This window comes from Balaenoptera ricei, chromosome 1 (genome assembly GCF_028023285.1).
Source record: "Balaenoptera ricei isolate mBalRic1 chromosome 1, mBalRic1.hap2, whole genome shotgun sequence".
NCBI lineage: Eukaryota > Metazoa > Chordata > Mammalia > Artiodactyla > Balaenopteridae > Balaenoptera > Balaenoptera ricei.
The window spans coordinates 45227317-45251010 of NC_082639.1; the positions used below are offsets into that span (position 1 = coordinate 45227317).

The 23694-nt window shown below is 37.8% G+C and overlaps 1 protein-coding gene across 1 annotated transcript in view; it reads right to left on the bottom strand.

The window, feature by feature from the left end:
- Positions 1 to 221: 221 nt before the first annotated feature.
- The window catches only part of NDC1 (NDC1 transmembrane nucleoporin), a 43983-nt gene continuing 20510 nt past the window's right edge, over positions 222 to 23694 (bottom strand). Inside the window, exons 11-18 of the mRNA XM_059898619.1 lie at positions 23171 to 23329; positions 20749 to 20994; positions 20539 to 20654; positions 17822 to 17872; positions 15981 to 16044; positions 15122 to 15222; positions 6145 to 6305; positions 222 to 2683 (exon numbers count right to left, since the gene is read on the bottom strand). Of these exons, the coding sequence (XP_059754602.1) occupies positions 2620 to 2683; positions 6145 to 6305; positions 15122 to 15222; positions 15981 to 16044; positions 17822 to 17872; positions 20539 to 20654; positions 20749 to 20994; positions 23171 to 23329 (962 nt within the window). The 3' untranslated portion in view covers positions 222 to 2619. The remainder of the gene's footprint in view (positions 2684 to 6144; positions 6306 to 15121; positions 15223 to 15980; positions 16045 to 17821; positions 17873 to 20538; positions 20655 to 20748; positions 20995 to 23170; positions 23330 to 23694) is intronic.

Consider the following 23694-nt stretch of genomic DNA (forward strand, 5'->3'; position numbering starts at 1 on the left):
AGATCACCTACCAGATTAGTCCAACCAGGGGCAAAAGCTCATTTCTCAAGAAGTGTTTCAGGTTTTATAAGCAACAACTCTGAGACTGAATTAAAATGGCTAAGGAAACACACATACACACACAACACCCCCCCCAGAAATTAAATAATTGACCTCACAGATATACATATTTCAATTAATAGTCCCATTTTTAAAAACTGTTAATTTATTTTTCTACCCAGTTCAGTATCAGTGATATACAAAAGGATATAAACAGATTACCATATTTATAGGAAGACACACAGAACAATTACCAAGGAATAAACCCAGCAAAGTAACAAATTGTTGCTTATCCACGTCCACTCAACTATACAAGTTTATTAAAATTCTAGCACAGTGTCCCAGTTCTCTAGGAAAGAAGTTACGTGGATTTATACCTTCCATAAGGGTCAAGAAAACATTACAAGAGCTGATACAATCACGTTTTGTACTGACAGTCAGAGAAAGGCTTTTAAAGAACACCCTCTAATTTTCAGGCCAATGTGTAGTATCAGTGGGTTCATAGGCAGGATGTGACTTCATCAAAGGAAATGGTTCTCTCCTCTTGCTGGCCTCCTAAGATCCTCCTCCCTGTACACAGGCGAAGGAGCTCTCTTTCATAACAGGTGATTGAGCCATACCCTACTCCAACAGATGGTGTGTAGATTAACAACACAATGAGGAAAAGGAACTGACTTCCTTATCTACTAAATACAATCCAGATTTGGGGAAGCAGTTTCCAAATTTCCACCAGCCAGACATAAAGTGAACTATATTGTGTACACAGCACGTCCTCTTGAGAAAAAATAGGGATGAACACATCAGAAATTTTCACATTGCTCATCAAATATACATTTTCCCAAAGTATATGGGAAATGACAAAAACCTAAACAAAGCCAGACATTTTATCTAAGTAAGTCAGAGTTTAAATTCTTCTTTATGGAAGCATAAGGTTAAGAGTTCTTTTCTCCCAAAATGCCTCAGCCAGGGAAAGCACAGAGAATGGAATATAAAAAGTTCAATGGCTTTAAAACATGGAACTCAACAGTTCTCAGTCAACCTAGTCACAATTTTCTGGTCATCTGTAAGTAACTTCCACATTCGAAATTCAACTTTTGCATTCAAAAAAGAGATCAACTCCACTTCAGATGCCAAAAAAAAAAAAGGCAACAGCCTAGATACTCCAAACACTTGACAACTGGGAAACTGTCTCATAAAGATACTTTAAAGGCCAGCAGGATTCATTTATAATTTGACATGTGCTGGTTGAAGGGGCAACAAATAAATCAAGATATAATACATCAAGTAATCAGACAAATGGTAGACATATATACCACATTAAAGATTCATATACAATTCTGTGCTGGCTTTAAAGAAAAAAACGGGGGACACTAGAGGGAAAAAATGGAAAAAGAATTACAAGGGAGCATTTCAGTCCAAAGCTAGTCCAGTGAATATCTACCAGTAGGATTTCCAATCTTTCACCTCCAAAGTTGATCTAATAAATTATAAAATTACCTACTCACTTTTGGGACATACAACATACTCCTAAGTACAGTAATCCCTCTGACATTTTGGTTTCACTTGCTGATTGATGACTAAGTTGTTTCTGGCTGTAAAGATTTTCCTAATATACTTTAATTAGCCAGTTAACAAAGCAAAGGTTGCTCCCTCTGTGAGGCCAATTAAGCTTTACAAAATAATTTGATCTAATGAAGATGAGGGAAGGAAAAAAAAGGGAAAGTTTCCTGGGTTTTCGTGCAAAACTTTTTCTCTCACTTGAAAAACTCGGCAATCACTTAATGTTTTGTTCCAGAAAAAGAAAGCAAAACTAGTTGAGAAAATACCCATATGCTTATTGTTTACTAGCATGATACAAAATAAATTCATAGATGTTGGTCAATTGTCTTTCGAAAACCAAATGTGAATGTTTAATCTTGTAACTTAAGAACTGAATTTTTCCACATTCCTTTATATAGAGTTAGCATCTGTAAATTGAGACTTTTTTTGGACAATCATGCAAATTTAATTTGTCTCTGAAAACAAAAACACAACCTAACAGATTAACAAAATATGTCCTTCAGACAATATTTTCTGTGAATTTTTCTCCACTGTTACCCTTTTTATCCTTTAGTAAACAGAAACTACTCCAAAAAAGTTTATGTATTTTGAATTTACAGAGAGCTAAACTCTCAGGACGATTAGGAAGGAAGACTAGATCAAGTCAACCTATTTTATCAGTACTTTCTGAGCTGACTCTACTCCTCTCAAAAGTAAACTCTAAAAATTTTCTAGTTATTATTATTAAGCTATATAAGCTACAAACATTTCTACTGCCATAGATGCTTCTGTAAAATTGAATAAAGATTTTATTATACCACACACACAAAAAGTAATAGGTACAGAAAAGGCAGTTTTCGGTTATTCTGTTGAGAATTTCTTTCCATGATTTCTCCCATTAAAGTATAGTTTTCAAAGCAACCACCATGACAAAGGAAGCATCTAATTAGTCCATTTTCTTCTGATCCAAGAATGCTGAACATTTACTGTCCCATCTGTAGTTGTATCAGCAGTGTAATGAACACAGTTTATATTACTTAACTATTCTTTGAACTCCAAGAACTGTTGAAGTCTTTTCTGATGTTCTGCAGATGCTTGCACAGCACTAAATGAAACATAAATTCAAAGCATAAGCTTTATTTTACATTAAGCATATTAAGTGAACCACAGAGCACAGAGTCAATATTTTTCAAAACAATTAAAAACAAATAGAAATCTTCACATATTTAGTACTTCTGAAAAAGCTGGATGAAAACCCTCCTTAATCTAATGAGGAGGAGGGCTTGCATTCAGTAACAGCATGCTTCTACCTTCTAAAAGACCAAAGCAAATTAAGACTGACAAGTGAAGGCATCAATTTTAACCTGCTCTGCTGTGGAACCTGCTGTGCAGTTCCAGGCCTTGCAGTAGATTTTCTGGATTTTATTATTTTATTTAAACCAGATTCCAACATTATCTTTGAGTTGTGGAGTATTTGAATTGCCTTTAATATAAAATCCTTTAAACTAAAATGTTTGGTTAAAACACAATAGACTCCACTAATCGTTTTCAAAGGTAACAGCTTGGTGGTTTAGATTTACTTTTCCCTTTGAACGTAAGTTATGTCTTGGAGGGGAAAACTGAGTTCTCTCCCCACCCTTGCTGCCACAAAAATACATTACCTGGACAAAAGTGGGGCAAATATATATATTGAAACTAGTATAAAACTTCCTTTTAAACCTTTGGGCACAAACTGAATATACTGAAAGGTTCTGGTTTTCTAGTTGTTGATAGTAATATACCATTACTGAATGATAAAATTCCAGGTAACTGAAGGTCACCACTTTTAAAAGTGTCAAGTCTTATTATAATAATTTGACTACAAATCATGCTAAAGCACCTTATACATTTACATCTCTCCGACTAACTGCACCATCTCAAGTGTATTTTACTGTTCGAACTCTCTCTAGGTGCCAGCGAGGCTGTCATCTCTCACTAAATGGCTCTGAACTTTTTCAAACACCAAGTCTACAGCTTTTCTCATGACTCCCCTCTGCTAGCAGGCACTGTACTATCTCTTGCTATTGTTAGTATTCTTGACTCTAATAGCAGTCTTCCTCTCATATTTTAATATGTTATAGGCTGGAAAACTAGCAAATCGAATTTGCCTAAATTAAGAGTAAATAGGTATTAAATGAATTTCTCCAATGCGTAACTGATCTGCGTTAATTTTCACGCCTCAAATGTTAGCTTCATTTATACCTGGTTCTCAGAGGTGAAGTTTTGGGGAATGAATAAATCAGGTATTATACAGTAATAATAGTTATTGTCACAACAATATATAATGTAGTGTGGGCTTTACATATGTAGGATCCCATTTTATCTCTCTTAAGAGCAAATGAAACAAACTGGAATGGATAACATACCCTTTTCATGGGAGGGTAAACAGTATCAGAATGGTTTCCAGAGGTTTGTAGATAGAATTCTAGGGTCAGAAAGATTTGAGTCTAAATGCTGGTTCTGCAACTTACTACCTGCATAATCTCAGGCAAGTCACTTAAATCAATAGGTAACCTGTCCACAACTACAGATAGTCAATAATGTAACCAGACATATATCCAAATGTTTTAATTCCAAATCTAACTTCTACTATACCATTCTGTCCTATATTTGCACAAAATAGTCTCTACTGACCTCATCAATTTTGGTACATGTATAAAATATGGCTCTTCCACAGACCTACTAGAGAATGGACTTGAGGATATGGGGAGGGGAGGGGTGAGATGTGACAGGGTGAGAGAGTGTCATGGGCATATATACACTACCAAATGTAAAATAGATAGCTAGTGGGAAGCAGCCGCATAGCACAGGGAGATCAGCTCGGTGCTTTGTGACCACCTAGAGGGGTGGGATGGGGAGGGTGGGAGGGAGGGAGATGCAAGAGGGAAGAGATATGGGAACATATGTATATGTATAACTGATTCACTTTGTTATAAAGCAGAAACTAACACACCATTGTAAAGCAATTATACTTCAATAAAGATGTTTAAAAAAAAATATGGCTCTTCTCAGAGGAAAGAAACTAATATTTTTAACAGTCATCTATCTCCCTTTCTTATCTAAGAAATTTATTTTCCCCTTTTCGTCCTGTTTTGCTGTATCATGAATATACATCATTATCTATTTCATTACCTAAATTCATTGAACGTTTTCTGAGAGTACCCTACGTGGCAGTTTACACCTTAAAGGGAGTCCAGTGTTGTATAGGGTGAGAAGGTGGAATTTTAAGAGCAAGAAAGACCTGATTTCAGGTTCATGTTCTAACACTGACTAGACTATGCTATTAGGCAAGGTCTTAATCCCTCCAAGTCTCAGTTTCCGTATCTATACAATTACGATAATCTCTACACCTCAAAGGTTCTTTGAGAAGAGTAAATGAAAGTGCGAAGTGTACTGTCTAGAACAGCACTGTGCAACAGAACTTTCTGCAATGATGGAAATGTTTTATACCTAAGCTGTCCAATACGGTAACCACTAGCTATGTGCAGTTATTGAGGACTTGAAATGTGGCCAATGTAAGTGACAAACTGGATTTTCAATTTTATTTAACTTTAATTAATTTAAATTTAAATAGCAATACGTGGCATCATATTGGAGAGCGCAGATCTAGAAGCACTCAATAAACAGATTTATTTTTGGTTTGTTTTTAAACAAATGAATAAACCTCTTAAGGAGAGCGGATTATCTACAGCTCTTCTGTATTCCCACACAGAACCAAAGTGTTCCATAAAAACTTGCTGCTGCTGCTACCTTATGTATGTGTTGACATGTATGTCATATGCTTTATGTATGTGCCTCATGGAAGTAAAAGGAAATACACTACTGCTTCTAAAAGCAAGTGGTTTGAGGAAGTTCTAAACTACTTATTGATTGCATACAGAAAAAATAGAGCAATCGCTTATATCTTTTAAAGTTTATTTATAATTATGACAGACATAATTTAGTTAATAAACTAGTATCCCTTACACTGACTAGGTAGATTATTTCATGAAAAGAAAGCAGTAAACATCAATGAAACTAAATATACACAGGTTTGGCATTTGTGGTTTTCTTTCTGGTTCCGTTTCTGAAGGTGGTATGATCTATCATTGCTTTTCCAGCACGATTCACAAAGCACCAAGGACTCATTTATGGAATACTCTGCTCACCCCAAGTCTTAGTTTGCTGACCAAGACGTAATAACAGAATTATTTTTAATACGCTTTTCTGGAGAAGTATTCATTTTGCCTTTTTTCTCCCTTAAGGATATTTTAGTAATTTTAAAAATATATATATAATTACATTTGCTGCTTTTATAACTTTCTATCCTCTTTTTTACCCATTTGAAAGAAGGCCCCAAAACTTATATGATAGGCCAAATTTTAAAATGTAAATATTAAATCTAAATCCAAGCTGTTAGTTCCCAGGAGGAATCATGAAGGTCCCAAAAGAATACTTTCAACTTATGAGCCTTTATAATTCTCATACCTGTTTCTCAGGTGAACTCCTGAAAGTGAATTATCGTGGAACAAAAACAGGTAAACTTACTTCAGATGTTCACCAAATGTAGTAGTTATTCTATAGATGGCAGTTTTTAGTGATGCTCTAAAGGCAAATCTTAATGTTTTATAAGAAGTGTCCACTAGGCTTCCTGAAATCCGAGGTGGTTTACTGGAAGCATGAGGAAGCTTGAAGTACTTGTCAACTGCCTACATCAAGAAAGAAAGAAAACACGTTAGTTCAGACTATCAAGAAAGCCAATTTAGTCCAAAGGATTAAAGAGATTTCATTTCAGATAGATAGATAGGTACAGACACACACACACACACACACACACACACACACACAGACACACATATAATAAATATTTATTTTGGATCACAGTCAAAACAGTTTGAAAAACAGGGAGTAGAGGTTCAGCCACTTCAGCAGTTACCAGGGAAAAGTCCACATCTGTCCTTTAAAAAGCAGTTATACTTCAACAGCCTTGAAAATGCAAAACCGAGAAGTGAAACACAGATATCCTACTCTGCTTATGATGCATGACAGACGGGTAAGAGTACCTTTATTATAAATCTCAGCCCAAAAAAAGACCAAACTTTATACTTTACAAGGGTAAGGTTATTTACTATACTAGTTTATCTTCCTTTTCAATTCTAGCTGATAAAGTACCTATGAGCAAGAATAGGTGGGAAGAGGACTCACAAGTGAAACTGATTTTATTTATACTTGATAGTATAAGAAAGATTTAAGTATAACTTAAAAGCCAAAGGTAAATATTATAATTTTTAAATGCTATAAACTATATTAAGAGAAGGGAGAAGACTGAGAAGTATAAGCATGTCAATCTACTACAGCAAAGATAATGACAAGAAGTAATAGTAAAAGTCTATTATTTATAGTTACGGATGTAAGCACCAAAAAAGTACTTAAAACTATAGTTAAAAGGATTTCTGCCATCATGTTTTTAATTTCAAGAGCTCTTAAGAGGGGAAAGCAGGGGCGGGGTGGTAGTGGGATGAATTGGGAGATTGGGACTGACATATATACACTATTATGTATTAAATAGATAACTAATAAGAACCTGCTGTGTAAAAAATAAAGAAAAATTTTAAAAAGAGCTCTTTTATGTCATTTGAGTGATCCTTTTTATTTCAGCATCCTATTTTTGTTTCAAGGCTGCAATACCACTTTTATTTCTGAGGATTTTGGTGATTTTTGTTATGTTTTTGGTTTTTTGTTTGTTTTATAGTTTCTTCCAAGCTACTTTTCTTCTCTTTGCTTCTTTTGGTCTCTATCTTCTGTATTGGATACTTTCTTCAAAATCTAGTGATCCTTGGCTCATGACTGAGAGTGGGACCTCCTAAAGAGCTGACCGAAAGCTCTGAGTACACAACTGGAGATTACTGACAGCTTCACAATAGGTGATCTGCATGGACTTTTTTGGGGGTGAGTGCTCAACTCAGTAACTTTAGGTCTTTCTTCTTGGTCTGATCAGAGTTCCCAAAGAAAAGTCTTCCAGATAGATAGCTAGTGGGAAGCAGCCACATAGCACAGGGAGATCAGCTCGGTGCTTTGTGACCACCTAGAGGGGTGGGATGGGGAGGGTGGGAGGGAGGGAGATGCAAGAGGGAAGAGATATGGGAACATATGTATATGTATAACTGATTCACTTTGTTATAAAGCAGAAACTAACACACCATTGTAAAGCAATTATACTTCAATAAAGATGTTAAAAAAAAAAAAAAAGAATCCGCCTTCCATGTGGAACATATATACAATGGAATACTACTCAGCCATAAAAAGGAACGAACCTAGGTAATTTTTAGAGACGTGCATGGACCTAGAGACTGTCATACAGAGTGAAGTAAGTCAGAAAGAGAAAAACAAATATCGTATATTAATGCGTATATGTGGAATCTAGAAAAATGGTACAGATGAACCGGTTTGCAAGGCAGAAATAGAGACAGAGATGTAGAGAACAAATGTATGGACACCAAGGGGGCAAAGCAGGGGTCAGGGGGTGGTTTTGGTGGGATGAATTGGGAGATTGGGATTGACATATATAAACTAATATGTATAAAATAGATAACTAATAAGAACCTGCTGTATGGGACTTCCCTGGTGGCACAGTGGCTAAGAATCTGCCTGCCAATGCAGGGGACACAGGTTCGAGCCCTGGTCCAGGAAGATCCCACATGCCGCAGAGCAACTAAGCCCATGTGCCAGAACTACTGAGCCTGCGCTCTAGAGCCCACGAGCCACAACTACTGAAGCCCATGTACTCTAGGGCCCGTGCTCCACAACAAGAGAAGCCACCGCAATGAGAAGCCCGCGCACCGCAACGAAGAGTAGCCCCCGCTCGCCGCAACTATAGAAAGCCCGCGTGCAGCAACGAAGACCCAACACAGCCAAAAAAAATAAATTAAAAAAAAAAACAAAAACCAAAAACCAGAAATAGAGTCACAGATGTAGAAAATAAACTTAAAAAAAAAAAAAAAGAATCTGCTGTATAGTAAAAATAAAATAAAATTCAAAACAAAACAAAACAAAAAAGGAATCCGCCTTCCAATGCATGGGACACGGATTCGATCCCTGATCGGGGAACTAAGATCCCACATGCTGCGGGGCAACTAAGCATGTGTGCCACAACTACTGAGCCCGCGCTCCACAACTAGAGAGAAGCCTGCACACCACAATGAAGAGCCCGTGTGCTGCAATGAAGACCCAACACAGCCATAAATAAATAAATGAAAGAAAGAAAGAAAGAAAGGAGGTTAAGAAATGCATGCTCCTGCCAAGCCCTCACAGAGGTAATTTGATACAGTGGGAAGCAAAGGACATGAGGTCTAAAAGCCTGGTTTTCAAATTTACTCAACCATTTATTGGCATGATCTTGATTAAGTCATACCAACAGATATAGTCTTTTTGAAAGAGACTCAGTCATGCAAACTAAGCCTTATTCTAACTTTATGGGATTGTTACAAAAATTAAAGAAAGAGCATTTCTTTTGGAGTACTACACAAATATTAGGTAAAGTAGCATAGGATTCTAGAGAAACAAAGAATGGTCTGTGACTTGTAGAAGAATATTGGTCAAGGGTCTCTGGGCCTTCAAACCCATAGTTCTGGCCCTCAAGGACATTCCTTTCCTTTTCCCCATTCTTCCTTCTAACTTCTGTTATCACTTCCTCAGGGAGGCCTTTAATGACTTCACACTTCCTTTCAATCTCCTATTCACAAGACTAGCTTAGACTCGCCTGTTTTATGTTCTCTGATCATCCTGCATTTTTGCATATTGTGGCACTTATTACAATTGTAGTTACTTATTTGTATGATTTTCCATTTTATAGTCTGTAAGCTCCTAGAGGGCAGGAACCATGTCTGCCTTTTCTCATTCTATATCCTAACACATGGTAAACCATTTGATAATTAACATTTATTGGATGAATGGATATGTGAATAGCATAAAGGTCAACTTCAATATTCCAAGTATATCAAAATTTGACCTTCAGATGATAAGGCAAAAAATATAATAGAGCTGATATCCTACCAACAAGGTGACAATGACTTTTCAAAGACTTGAAGGCTTTCTGAAAACTTTAAAACATACTTTTAAAGCTGAAAAAGTTCTGGAGCTAGATGATGGTTGATGGTTAAACAACAATGTGACTGTACTTAATGACACAGAAATGTACACTAAAAGATAGTTAAAATGGTAAATTTTATGTTATGTGTATTTTAACACAATTTAAGAAAAATTTTTTTGATTAAAAAGCACTCTACCGGGCTTCCCTGGTAGCGCAGTGGTTAAGAATCTGCCTGCCAATGCAGGGGACACGGGTTTGAGCCCTGGTCTGGGAAGATCCCACATGCCGTGGAGCAACTAAGCCCGTGAGCCGCAACTACTGAGCCTGTGCGTCTGGAGCCTGTGCTCCACAACGGGAGAGGCCCGCGCACCGCAATGAAGAGTGGCCCCTGCTCGCCACAGCTGGAGAAAGCCCTCGCACAGAAACGAAGACCCAACACAGCCAAAAATAAATAAATAAATAAATAAATTTATTTAAAAAAAAAAAAACACTCTACCATTTTGGTCCCCAACCTTTATAAGGACCCTTTTTAAAGACTATATATATATATGTAGATATATCTACATATATATATGTAGATATATCTACATATATATATGTATACGTAGTGGAATTCCACAGGATAGTAGCTGTTCTCCATCCACTAATGTAGGAAATAATGCTTTTAAATGAATTTGTATTTTAATTAACCAAAACAGCATGTAGAAACCTCTGAAAAATAGCTATAAATATGTCAGACAAACATTAATTACTCAGATGACAGCAATGTATGTGTGGATTCATGAACCTGTTGTAATACTTGGAATCTCCCAGGAGGGCCTGGCCCACTATTAGGAACAACTGTCCTAGGATATCCATCCCCCCACTGCTTGCCCTCTGAATGGTTTGAAGAATGAAAGGCTTCCCCTTTCCTTTCATATTTTCTCTTTAATGATTCACAGTGATATGGCTTTTTTATTGATAGTGAAAAATAAAACAAAAGAACAGAACAGTTCCATACAATTTTTCCTTAGTAACATCCAGAAGCCTGTATTTTATAACTTGCCTTAAATTACAGAGATACTTAGAACTTACTCTCGTTATTAAGAGCAAGTATTCCTCCCACATCACAGAACATAAAACCAAAAACATGTAACAGGGCTCGTATGAGTCACATGACATCCCTGCCTCTCAAAATGAAGGGGCTTGAGACTATTATAATTAACCCATTACATCAGAACTGTCACTCAAATCAGGCCCCAGAACAGAAGCTTTTGCCCACCAAACCAACCATGAAGCTATCCAGCAGTCACGCAACAAGCATTTAATAAGTGCCTGTCATTTGCCAGGTACCAGGTCAGATGCTACGAACACAGAAATAAGACAAGGTCCCTGCCTCTGCTCTGACTAGAGACAATAAAAGTAAACAGACAATTAAAATGCAGTATAATAAAGTGATGAAATGGGGATTACAGGGCAGAGCCAGAGAAAAGGAGAAAAATGTGTTCTAGGCAAAGAAGGAAAGAAGAAGCATCGTATATAGAGTTAGAGTCTGGTTAAGAAAATAAAATATATTTGGGGGGAAAACAGAATAGTCCATGGTGGTTATTAGAGTAGAGGGCTTATAGGAAGAACAGGATAGTGACTAAAGTCAGAATGAAGGACCCCTGTTAATAATAGGAGCAAAAGGCCATAGTAATAATTCAGGTCAGAAATGCCAAGGGCCTGAAGTGAGGCTGAAGCAGGAGGGATGGGCAAGAGAAAAGGGCGGGTGGTCGATATGGGATTGATCCCTTAGAGTTTTGCCACATGGGTGCAACTGAAGGACATGGCAACAAGGAGTTGAAGAATTGGTAACAAAATGGTTGAAATGACAGACTATAAGGTCTAAGCTGGATAGGGAAAGACATATGTGTAGCTAGGAGGGAGCCGAAAAAGGAAGTGGGGCTTCCCTGGTGGCGCAGTGGTTGGGAGTCCGCCTGCCAATGCGGGGGACACGGGTTCGAGCCCTGGTCCGGGAAGATCCCACATGCTGCGGAGCAACTAAGCCCGTGTGCCACAACTACTGAGCCTGCGCTCTAGAGCCTGCGAGCCACAACTACTAAGCCCGCGTGCCACAACTACTGAAGCCCGTGAGCCTAGAGCCCGTGCTCTGCAACAAGGGAAGCCACTGCAATGAGAAGCCCGCGCACTGCAATGGAGAGTAGCCCCCGCTCGCCACAACTAGAGGGCGCCCACGCACAGCAACAAAGACCCAATGCAGCCAAAAATAAATAAATAAAATAAATTAAAAAACAAACAAACAAAGGAAGTGAAAATATTGGCAAAGACAAAGTGTACAGAAGAAGCAAGGGCATGAGAGGTTGTGCTTGGGGGGGCTCTTACATGGGCCCACAGATCTATGGATAGAATTCAGGGGGCATGAACTTTGGGGAAAAAATTACATGTTTATCTTTACTAAGCTCTAATTAAAATTTAGCATTTCTTTCAATTATGAAACAGTAAATCACAATAGCATTAGCAATTCCTGTGACTTTGCCACCAACAGATATCATCAGTATCTTCATATCACATTACTATTGCAATTATCTGAAATACCATTCATCATATCACTACTTCAAAGTGATGAGTTTTTAGACTCACTGATAGATCTTGTTATCTAATGCATTAATTAAAAAGCACACATTACTATATCACAAATTTAATACTTTCATAATTGTATTCTAATATAATTGATTTCCTTTCTAATCCTAAGGACTTTATTTTATGTATTTAAGAACATTATTCTGAGAAAAAGTCCATGGGCTTCATCAGACTGCTAAAGGGACCTTTGGCACAAAAACATTTAAGGACTCTGACTTAGAGGGTAGAATCCTGGAATTTTAAGCTTTGGAGGTGGAGAATTCAGGGGATGATGAGGCCTGGATGATGGTCAAAGGTTGAGACTGATGGGTATGTAAAAGACTGGCGAGGAGGTCAAAGTGTGGGACAAATATCCACGTGGACACTGAATCACTCACTACAGTCAACCTCAGGATATGGGGTGGGAAAGACTGCAAGGCAGTTTGCAAAATCTGATGCCTGCAGAGCATGACCAAAAGGCCGACTGTGATGTGGCCTAGGGGAGAACAGATGCCACAAGCCTCACACTAGGAAGGGTTTTTATACTCAGAAGCAAAGTATCAAATCACTGGTCCTGTTCTTTGCTCCATTTACCTCTTTTCAACTCTCAAAAACATGCCTCTGCCTCTTTCTACTCTGCCCCTCAACAGTATCCTCCATTCAACTCCTCTGTTTCAAAGTAAATAGGGCCTGACCCTTCCACAAATCTATAATTCTTACCTTCCCAATCAAAGGTAGGAATGTCTATAACCAAATAAACAAATTGCTTTCCTTGTCATACCTACCCATAACCAACTATGAAGAATTAGGAATTCTGATGGTGGGGAGGTGAAAAGAAAGTAACTTTGGTGCAGAATACCTTGAGGGCAGTGTGATCCTTGTGAAATCAATTCCATTTCAACCAGCATTTTTAAAAAATGAAATAGAATGGAAAGCATTAGAATGCAGAGCACATACTGAAAGGTAAGCACTCTTCTAAGAATCTTTTGTTTCTTGTTACACCCACACACCTCTATATTCTGAGTCTAATGTAAATGTACTAGATCATGGTCTAAAAAGTTTGAAAGCCACAGTTCTAAGGGTAGAGCCATTCTCTCTAAAGAGAACCTTATGTAAAAATAAAAGCCCAGGAGAAGATGATAGACAAGTTCAGAGAGAATAAGGAATGTGGATCTGCAGCTTTCCCTGGGGTCTACTACACTGCTAATGCCCTGCAATCAGCTCACATTCAAGTCCCAGCTCTGCCACTAACAAGACTTGTGTGTGAGACCTGAGGTAAGTCACTGTACTACCGAGCCCCTCTCATGTGCAAGACAGGGCCAAAACACCTCCATCTCACTTCACAAGATAGATGTGAGGTTCAAAAAAAATAATGATAAATCACTCTGCAGACTATGGAACATTGTACTGTAGTTTTATTTTAAACTATACAGCAAGAGTGATTAAAAAAAAAAAAAAAAACAAAACTATGCTATGCACCAAAGATATGCCCAAATCATGGTTACCCTATTGTGTGGTTAGACAAGCCAAATATTAGAAGTTGTGGAGAAATAGTAGGAAATTCTTTCTTTAGAGAAAGGCAGCTGGGAAAAGAAGCCAAATAATAAAACTACCCATGTGTATAAACATGTCTCAAATAATGTACATGAGAAAGTGGGCACAAAGAGGACTGAAAGTGAAGAAAAAAAAAAATCACTGGTTTTGATGGGTAAGACTTTCTAAGAGGTAAAATGAATTGAGATTTGGAGAAAGGAACAGTGAAGCCTGTTTTCTCTTCATATCTTAAATTGTTTCCCAAGACCCAAATATGCACCAGTTTATTATCCTTCCAGCCTAGTTCAGTAACACTCCTCCAGAAAACCTATACACCCAAGCCCCTACCTCTAAATGCCCCTAGCCCTCAGTGTTTATACTCCTCATCTGACATACAACTAATATTACAAGGCAGTGTAAAACATATCACCCAACATGAAGTTAGGAAAGGCAGCCTAATGGAAAACAAGAAGCATACGTTTTACTTTTCTTCCTTTAAGTCTAGGACTAAAAAGACCTGGTAGTTTAAAACTATGCACACAGCCTGCTAACAGGAATCCACTGGCCCCAGCTCTATCTTCTTAAGCCCTGGCCAGTAGGTAACTTCTTATCTGCAGGGTAATTTAACTACAAGTCACTTTCAGTAGCTACAAATTATGTAAGGATGCAAACTTATAGCACTGAACAGAATTCCAATATCCTAAATAATCTGATTAATATCAGAGGTATAGCCTACAGGTTTAGTATACTTTCTTTCTCTGTTACAATAAAATTATTACTTATAAATGAATTAAAAGTTTATCTTCCTAGTTTCTCTTAGATTATAAGTGCCTGAGGGTGAGAATAGCACCATTATTTTGATTTCCAACATATGTTTGTTACTCAATGTGATATGTAAGAAACAAACTGAGGGACTTCCCTGGTGGCGCAGTGGTTAAGAATCTGCCTGTCAATGCAGGGTACACAGGTTCGAGCCCTGGTCTGGGAAGATCCCACATGCCGTGGAGCAACTAAGCCCGTGAGCCACAACTACTGAGCCTGCGCGTCTGGAGCCTGTGCTCTGCAACGGGAGAGGCCGCAACAGTGAGAGGCCTGCGCACCACGATGAAGAGTGGCCCCCGCTCGCCACAGCTGGAGAAAGCCCTCGCACAGAAACGAAGACCCAACACAGCAAAAATAAATAAATAAATAAATAAATAAATTTATTTTAAAAGTGTAAAAAAAAACAAGAAACAAACTGAAAAAGCTGGGCAGGGGGAGGGGGCAGGACCTCTACCTCCACCCAACCCACATATTGCCTACCTCTTGTAGCGTCAACAAAGTATTAAGAATAGCTGGTAGTGTAGTCTGGACAACTCCAAATCTATCTTCTGTAAATGATGCTGCTACTAAGTGAGACAGACCTCAAGTGGAAAAGAAGAAAAAAGTTAAAAGCGAATCAAAATTAGGCAAATCTACTTGCAATACATCTATTTGAGAAAGAATTAATATTCTGAATGCATAAAAAAACTTCTAAATAAAAAAGAGGGAGTAATACAATAGAAAAATAGGCAAAAGATTGGAAAAGGCATGGAAAAAGTGCTCAACTGCAATAGTCTTGAATAATAAGATGACAGTCTCTGCCTTACGTTCTGGTAGGAAAAAGAATTTTTTAAAATAATATTGTGTTTGGTAGTGATAAGTGCTAAGAAAACAAAGCCTGATAAGGGTGACAGCTGTGAGGATACTTTTCATAGGGTGGTCAGGAAAGGCCTCTCTGAGGAAGTATCACTTAAGCATTGAAAAGGCAGTATCTGTAAGATGAAAAGAAATAGTTCTTTAGGAAATAGATTTTCATATTTAACCTAAGCTAAATATGCTTAAACATGTTATGTCAACGTAAGTTGACGGTTAAAAAACAATCTACTAATTGCAGTTTTTTTGAAATAGAGAAAAGAGAGGCAAGAACCCCAGGCTCAGTTTATCCACTTATATACAAGGAAAATTTCTGCCTAAATTAAAATACACCTAAATATCTAAGAAAAATGATCTATATAAAACAAAGAAATAACAATGTATCTGAAAATTCAAAGATTGAGATCAAAGTCCAGAACTGATCTTTCATGGATTATACTTCAATATTTAACTAATAAATAAATCATAGTTTACTGAGATTGCTTACCTTCTAATGCCCAAATATGCATTTGGGCATCTGAAAAAACAGCCTGAATGGAGGCCTCTGGGTGCTACAAATACAATAAAGACATTTAAGTAAGTTCCCCTGAAATGATAATTTCATGTAATCAATTATGTAGACTATAACAATAAAAATTTCACAGCTGCCTCTGAAGAATTAAAACCTGAAATTCTTACACAGTATGATTTAACTGCAATAAAACATTCTGCTACCAACTCATTGTGTGGCTCTTGCCAAGTCTCTAAATCTCTATGGGCCTCAGTTTCTCATTTAAAATAAGAGTTGAATAAATAATAAATATATTCAACTCAACCCACCTCAGGGGATTAGCATAGAGATCACTTAAGAGAAGGGTTAAGAATGCTTTTTTTTTAAAACAAAAGAACTGCCTAAATACATATTACCTCTCTTAAATTGTCTACCCTCGATCCCACTGCAAAGAAAAACAACCCAACCTTCTTTAATACAGCAAGGTATTGTGGCATGGAGCGATAACTGGCCCGTGTAAATGGTGGATTTCATAATGCACCCAATGAAGCCTACTAAGTACAACAGCATGTTACATGTCCCAACATTAAGTAGCAGTGTCTACAACTCCTTATCATACAATAGATCCACTTGCAAAATTAGAATCAAAAGCAGCCGTTCACTTCCAAGGAAAAAGGAGATGTTATCTTGTTCAGCGTCTGCTCTGCCACTTACTGGCTATGTGCCCTTAGGCTAGCTACTTGACCCCTCTGAGCCTCAGGTTTCCTTATCTGTAAAATGAGGACAAAAAGACAACTCACAGGAATGCTGTTAGAATTAAATGAGGGAACTTAAGTGAAAAAAGCATGCATGGCATACAGAAGACAAAAGGGTAAGTTTTCTTCCCATCCTCTGAAACAAAGCTCTGAAGTAAAACTTCAGACAACTCCTCTTCCTCTTGGTGGAAGACGAGACACCTTCCTCAGGGGTCTGATAGTTTAACCAGGGCTCTAATGGATAGCCTTATTGCTAGTTGGGTGGATCCTCCCTGCCACCACAGTGAAAAAACAGTTTCAAGAACTTGAAAGGATTCTCTGCTATGTGTATCTATATTCTATCAGAGTTACTGAGTTCTCTCTCCCCACCAGAGTATGACTCCCAAAGAATAAAAATGAGGAATGTATGCCAATGCAGACTTTCACTTGAAGGCATTAACTGAGTGCACTGTTAGTTAATACTACAATATCTGCAGAAAGAGAGAAGCTAGATTAAAATAAAACAAAAATTCTTTCCCCTACAAATGGGCAAGGTTTTCCTCATCAAAGGATTAACTGACACACAACAGCTGTAGCAGTGAAAACAGGAATGAATTTTTAGCTTCTACCATTGAGATTTACTCCCCTACAGCAGCTGGGGCAGCTGACAGACAAGTTGGAAAGTCATTTAGTTTGTGGTCTGAATTACAACTTTTATCCAACCCAAGTTTAACATCTGCAATCTAACCCAGTCATCTCTCTTCTGAACACCAAATTGGCCATAAAGATGTTAGCAGGACAATGAGCCATGAAGCATCACCATGGATTTGCTCATTTTGCAGCAAGGGGCTACATATCAGCACAAAGCTGCCTGCAGCCAAGAAACTCAGAAGGTCAACTAGAGCCAAGCCTCAGGAAGCCACTAAGGTGAGATGTGTGTCTAGGGCAGCTACTGTTAAAAGGGAGGTTTAGTGAAGCATGATGCAAAGCTGTTTGGCTTGCTAGGATCAAGCTAAATATTTAGAAGTCAAATCCTACCTGCTACTTCATTCTTATTTTGTTTCCTCTCCCCCCATTCCCAATGCTATAACTACACATTCTTACCTTGCTGAAAAAATACATTATCAGCACCCGTTTTGATAAGAAATTCTTAATCTGAGTTGGAAAAAGGGAAGAATTAACACATGCACATTTTGCAATTCTACTCAAATATAATATTACACATTTCCAGGTTCTTCCTGACACTAACTTAAATGAAACACTTCACATCTTACAAAGAAAGAACAGTATTTAAGGTAAACCACGTAAGTAAATACCTTTGTACTATAAACTGGAAAACAAAGACAGGCCATCTAACCTAAATTGCATTCTCATGTACACATGTCTAGCCCTCAAATTAAAGCCCTGTCATAATAAAAAAGGAACTCTAAGTGGTTCTGGTGATATTTTCTAAGACCATATTCTTTCTCAGTTCTCTACAACTGTCTTACCCTTTACCTCTTAACACCAAAAGAGCATGTTTCCCCTACCAAAAAAAAAAAGATCTTAAGACATGAAGTGGTTTTCTACTAGTTGACATTTACAGGGAAAACAATTTTTTTAATATTAAGCTAAAAGCTACATACCCCAACTGACTTGAAAGTAAATTCATGACATAGCAGTACTTATGGCATATAGAGCCATATGGGATCCTGAAGTTTTGTAAAATGCCTTCAGTTCTGCCCTCTCTATTAATTGATCATTCTATCAATGAACATGATATTATTTCTCCCATCCTAAAAAATAAAACCCTTCTTTAACCCCTCAACTCCTCCCAGCTACTACCCCATTTCTCTGTTCCCCTTAGAGCAAAACTCCTTGAAAGATCTAGCTTTTCTTGTGGTTTCCAATTCCTCTCCCAGTCTCTCCTGAACCCACGCCAATCAGGTGTGCATCCCCTCTACTCCACCCAGTAGCTCTTGTCAAGTACTCAGTGACCTCCACATTTCTAGCGCAACAGTTCATTCTTAGTTTGAGTCTCATGCTACCTATCAGCATCATCTCTGACACTCAGTTCTGTCTGAAACACCCTCTTCTTGGTTCTTTCTCACCTCAACGGTGCTCCTTTGCTATTCCTTCTCATCTCCCAGACCTCGTCATTAGAGGGTCCCAGTTCTTGCATCTCTCTTCTTCTATATCTATATTCCCCAAGAATTTTCACGGAGTCTCATGGCTTTTATATTCTGATGACTTCCAAAATTTCATTCCTAACCTGGACTTTCCCCTAGACTCCAGATGTTATGTCTAATATCTTATTCAGTATTTTCACTTGGTTGTCTAGTAAGTATCTCAAAATTGACATGTCTAAAATCAAACTCATGATTTCCCTACCTTACCTCTATCAAATCTCTTCTTCCAGAATCATCAGTAAATTGCAACTCAATAAACTGCAACTACATTATTTCAGATCCTCAGGCCAAAAACTTCAGAATCAACACTGACTCTTTCACACCACAACCAAACCATAAGCAAGTCCTATTACATCTACCTTCAAAATATATCCAGACCTTGATCACATTTTAGTCTCCACCACAACCACTCTGGTCACAGATACCATCGTCTCCCCCTAGATTACTTTAACAGCTTTACTACTGTCCCTCTGCTTCCACTCCTGCCCTCTGAGGATCTAGTCTCAACACAGCAGCACTTTTCAAAATGTAAAGTTACATCATGTCATTCTTGTGGGTAAAACCATGCAGTGGCTATCCATCACATTCAGAGAAAATGTCAGTCTTTACAACGGCTAATGGGCCTGATGAGCTCTGGGTGCCTGCTACCTGTCTTATCTCACCACCCACCTACCACTCTCCCCTCACTCTGCTCTGGACACACTAGTGTCCACACCGTTCCTCACGCAAGCCAATCCTACTCCCACGTGAGGGCCTTTGCATTTTGCTGTTCCCTGCCCTCCCTTCAGGCCTCTGATCAAGAGTCACCCTATCAATGAAATGGCCCCTGATCACACCACATAAAATAGTACTCTCTTCCCCTAGGTACTGGTCTCCTTTACCTGTTCTATTTTTCTATATAGCACGTAAGACATCAAATTTCTTCCCTTTTAAGACATATATTTGTCATATTTTGCACATGACATATCAGGATGCATCTTATAGTCAATAGCATGTCACAGTTTAACTGGCAACTTTTTTTTTCTTAATAGTACGTAAAGTAAGTCTTACAATTAATAGTACAGTTGACCCTTGGAAAAACTCGGTTGTTAGGGACACTGACCCTCTTGCAGTTGAAAATCCACCTATAACTTACAGTCCATCCTCTGTATCCACAGTTCCACATCAGTGGATTCAACCAACTGCGATCGAGTAGTATTGTAGTATTTACTACTGAAAAAAAATCCACATATAAGTGGACACACAGTTCAAACCCGAGTTGTTCAAGCACAAACTGTATTTTTTATATTCAAAGAAATATAATACACTTGCTTGCTCACCTCTTTCCCTTCACTAGAATGTAAACATATGGTCAGGGACTTTTCTTTGCTGTTTTCCCAATACCTAAAACCACACCCTATATATATGAAGAACTCAATAAATATCTCTTAAATGAAAGAATTCACAGATCAAAGGCACTGTATTAGGTTAAGCCAAATGAAATTGCAATTTCTATAACTCAAAACCAGTCAAATACTGGCAATTTTATATGGGTCAACTTAATACATTAAGCATCCCCAAAGTCCTATTTATACCTAATGGCTTACTTAAGTGAGATCCTTGATTCTCTCAGTGTTACATGTAACTATAAATCCTATACCCATATCATCCTACCTGTTCACGTTTATTCTGAATCCATGAATAAATCACATTGGGCTGTCTCACTGTCTTACCCTCAGCACTAACAGAGGTAGATGGAGAAGGATTAGAATATTCAGTCATTTGCTGACCTACAAAAAAAAAAAAAAACCCAAGAAGGTGAAAACTTAGCCTGATTCTCTGCAACTACGACATTTCAAATTTTAGAAAATAAATAGTCCTCACCAGAAGCCGAAGTCCATAATCTTGGCCCTCTTCTTGTAAGCTGAGGACTCTGAGGTGACCCATAGCACGTGTTTACATCAAAAATCCCAGCCATCCGATTCACTACACTAGAGCCAAATGGGGTCGCCAGGGGACTTGCAACATCAGGTGCAGACAATTTTGAGGAGAACAGCGACGTCTTAATTAATGATGGCATTGAAGGCCGAGGCATCTGGCTAGATTTTGGGGTGTGAAAAGTAGTTTCTTCTGTAAAAGAACAGATCCAGTGCTGAAGAGGCAACCTGATCAAAGCAGGCCACTGTGGAGGTTCTCAAATCTTACACATCTCAATTCTTTGTTTAACTCATTTAACCAAGGTTCAGTAGATTTTTTCCATTTAGGTTTACATTCTCAACATCCAGATTTTACTACTGCAACTTGGTGACCACTCAAGGAGCTTTATACATCTTTTTCTGTCAGGTTGGTACAGCCCCTGTTTTTTTTCTCTAAACAGGTATCTTCATCTTCAAGGTCAATTTTTCTAACTCTAAGCTGCTTTGAGTGAACCTATCAACTTACACTTTTTTTTCAAATGGCAACAACCTTGTTGCATTAGAATATGCCCAGGGTTACTGCATGTTCTTACTATAACTATTACTTGGCTGAATCAAATCTACAGTGTGAAAATGTACAGAAAGAGAGAGTGCTAACCTTATCCCATTTTCCCCAGAGTTCTTTCAAGTTAACAGAAGTCACACCAGAGACTAATTTGCCTACAAATCTGATCTGTAAACAGCTTCTTCAAAAATTATCTCATAACTGTACCAATTTAGAGAGTCTCTTGTACAAAAATAGAAGAACATCTTTCTGCCACTCCAGTACAAGGCACAAAGACAAATAAATTATACTAGTATTCTATCTTTTTAATAAAACTGGCATAAGACATCAAACATTTAAAGTACCAAATTTTCATGACATAACTTTTTAAGGGTTAATGGCAATAACGAATATTTGGAGAATCAATTTACAAATTAAGATTGGGGTTTTTAAGTTTTGCAGTTACTCCTCAAAATTAGAGGCAAATTTTGACTGAGTGATGGGATATGACAACCATTTAAAATAATGAATAATCCATATTTGGTCTGGCCCAGGATCTCCCCCAACTCAGAATTACAATGATCTTTCTAACATGCTAATTTGATGTAACTACAGCTACTCAAAATTCTCTAACAGTGCCACATCTAAAGGATAAAATTTAAACAACTCCTTTCATTATCAAACATCATCCTACCCATTCAGACTCCTTTTGACAGACTTCCTTTAAGCAGTTACACTGTCTTGTCATTATTTGTGTGCCTCCCACTAAAAGGTCAGTTCCAAGAATGTTTTTTCATCTTCAACTCTTTGGCTTCTAGCACAGTGCTTGGTACATGGCAGGCATTCAATAAATACTTGCTGAATAAATAAATGCTAATCTGAATGCTAAGAACATCTGAAACACTCCAGAATCTTCTAAAATCTGACATTCATGAACTTATCTAAATCACTTTTCTTTTGTAATCTCTTAGTTTTTGGTCTATGACCCCAGCAGAGTAATGAAGTCAAAGACAGAGATGTGTTTGCTTTGGCCCATAAAGTGATTTTTTAAATATCAAGATTAGGTGCCAATGTTTAAAAGTGGTAGATTTTCCCCAAAACTTCTTCAGGCTTCTCTTTAAAAGAAAAAAAAAGCCCAGAAGTTCAGATACTGGGTCCAAATTCCCACATGGGAACAATGGACTGAAGGTAACCCACAGCTTCCCATTTCAGATGAAGACTGTGCTCTCAAGTTTACCACAGTCCTCACCCAGCCAGTTCTGCCCATTTTCATTAAATGCCTGGCTCCAAAAGGCACTGGAACATTAAGTCTTTTTATCAGTCTTACATTCCTAGGTATTGTCTACTTAAGGTGTTTTGTGAAATAGCATAGGTTCCTCCACCTGTACTTCTTCCTCTCAGCTTTCATCTTTCAAACATTATATCAAGCTATCTTAAAACAATGAATGTGGATGCCCCCATCCCCAAATCACCGAGTCATTGCAGTTGCTCCTCTCTGGGCACTGCCCAGTAACTTTTTACCTCTGGGATACTGCAATCACAGCAGCATCCAGTATTACCTGTAAAGATTCACCTGGCTCTCTACTAGAGTAAGCTGAAGTCCTCTATTTGATGATCAACATTTTGTTAGCCTTTTTAACACCACCACCACCACACTGGACTTAATTTTTTCAATTGGTACCCAGGCCTTTTTCTTGATTCAGTACAATATCCCATATATTGGATCAATTTTCCCTAAAAATATATACTTCACACTTATATACATATCCTTAGATTAACTACTGTTAACTTTCTTAGGAAATAAAATGTAAGTGCTTTCCCCTCTCTTAGTAGTATAAGGAGTTACCTGGAGAATTCAATTTCTTAGGTTCCACTGGGTAGGATGAAGACATCACTCTCCCATTTGTAGCAGCAGCTTCTTGATAGAGTACAAGTTTCTGAGTCATATCATTTAAAAGATTCAAACACTCTCTTGAAATGGCTGTCCAACTGTGGGGATGTCCACCTAGGAGGTCCAAATACCAGCTTTTAAAATGTAGATAATCTTATAGTCTCCTCTCAAAATGGGGAGAAAAATCAACAAGAAATGCTGTATTACACTTTGCATCAGGGCCCACTTTTCTCAGTCAAGCTACCATTTATACTCATGCCATCTAATACACAGCAGGAGTTCAATAAATATTTGGATGAAATAATTTTCCTAAAAGTCTACAAGCAAATATTTGCTATTTTACCATTAAAAAAAACCACTCTCAAATTGGTTGCTAAAATAAAGCCAAACACTGTTGCACGGTTTCAGTGAAAAAGACCCAGGTTACTTCACTAGCAGTACTAAACTGACTGAAGACTTAAGACAATGAACATGTCTAC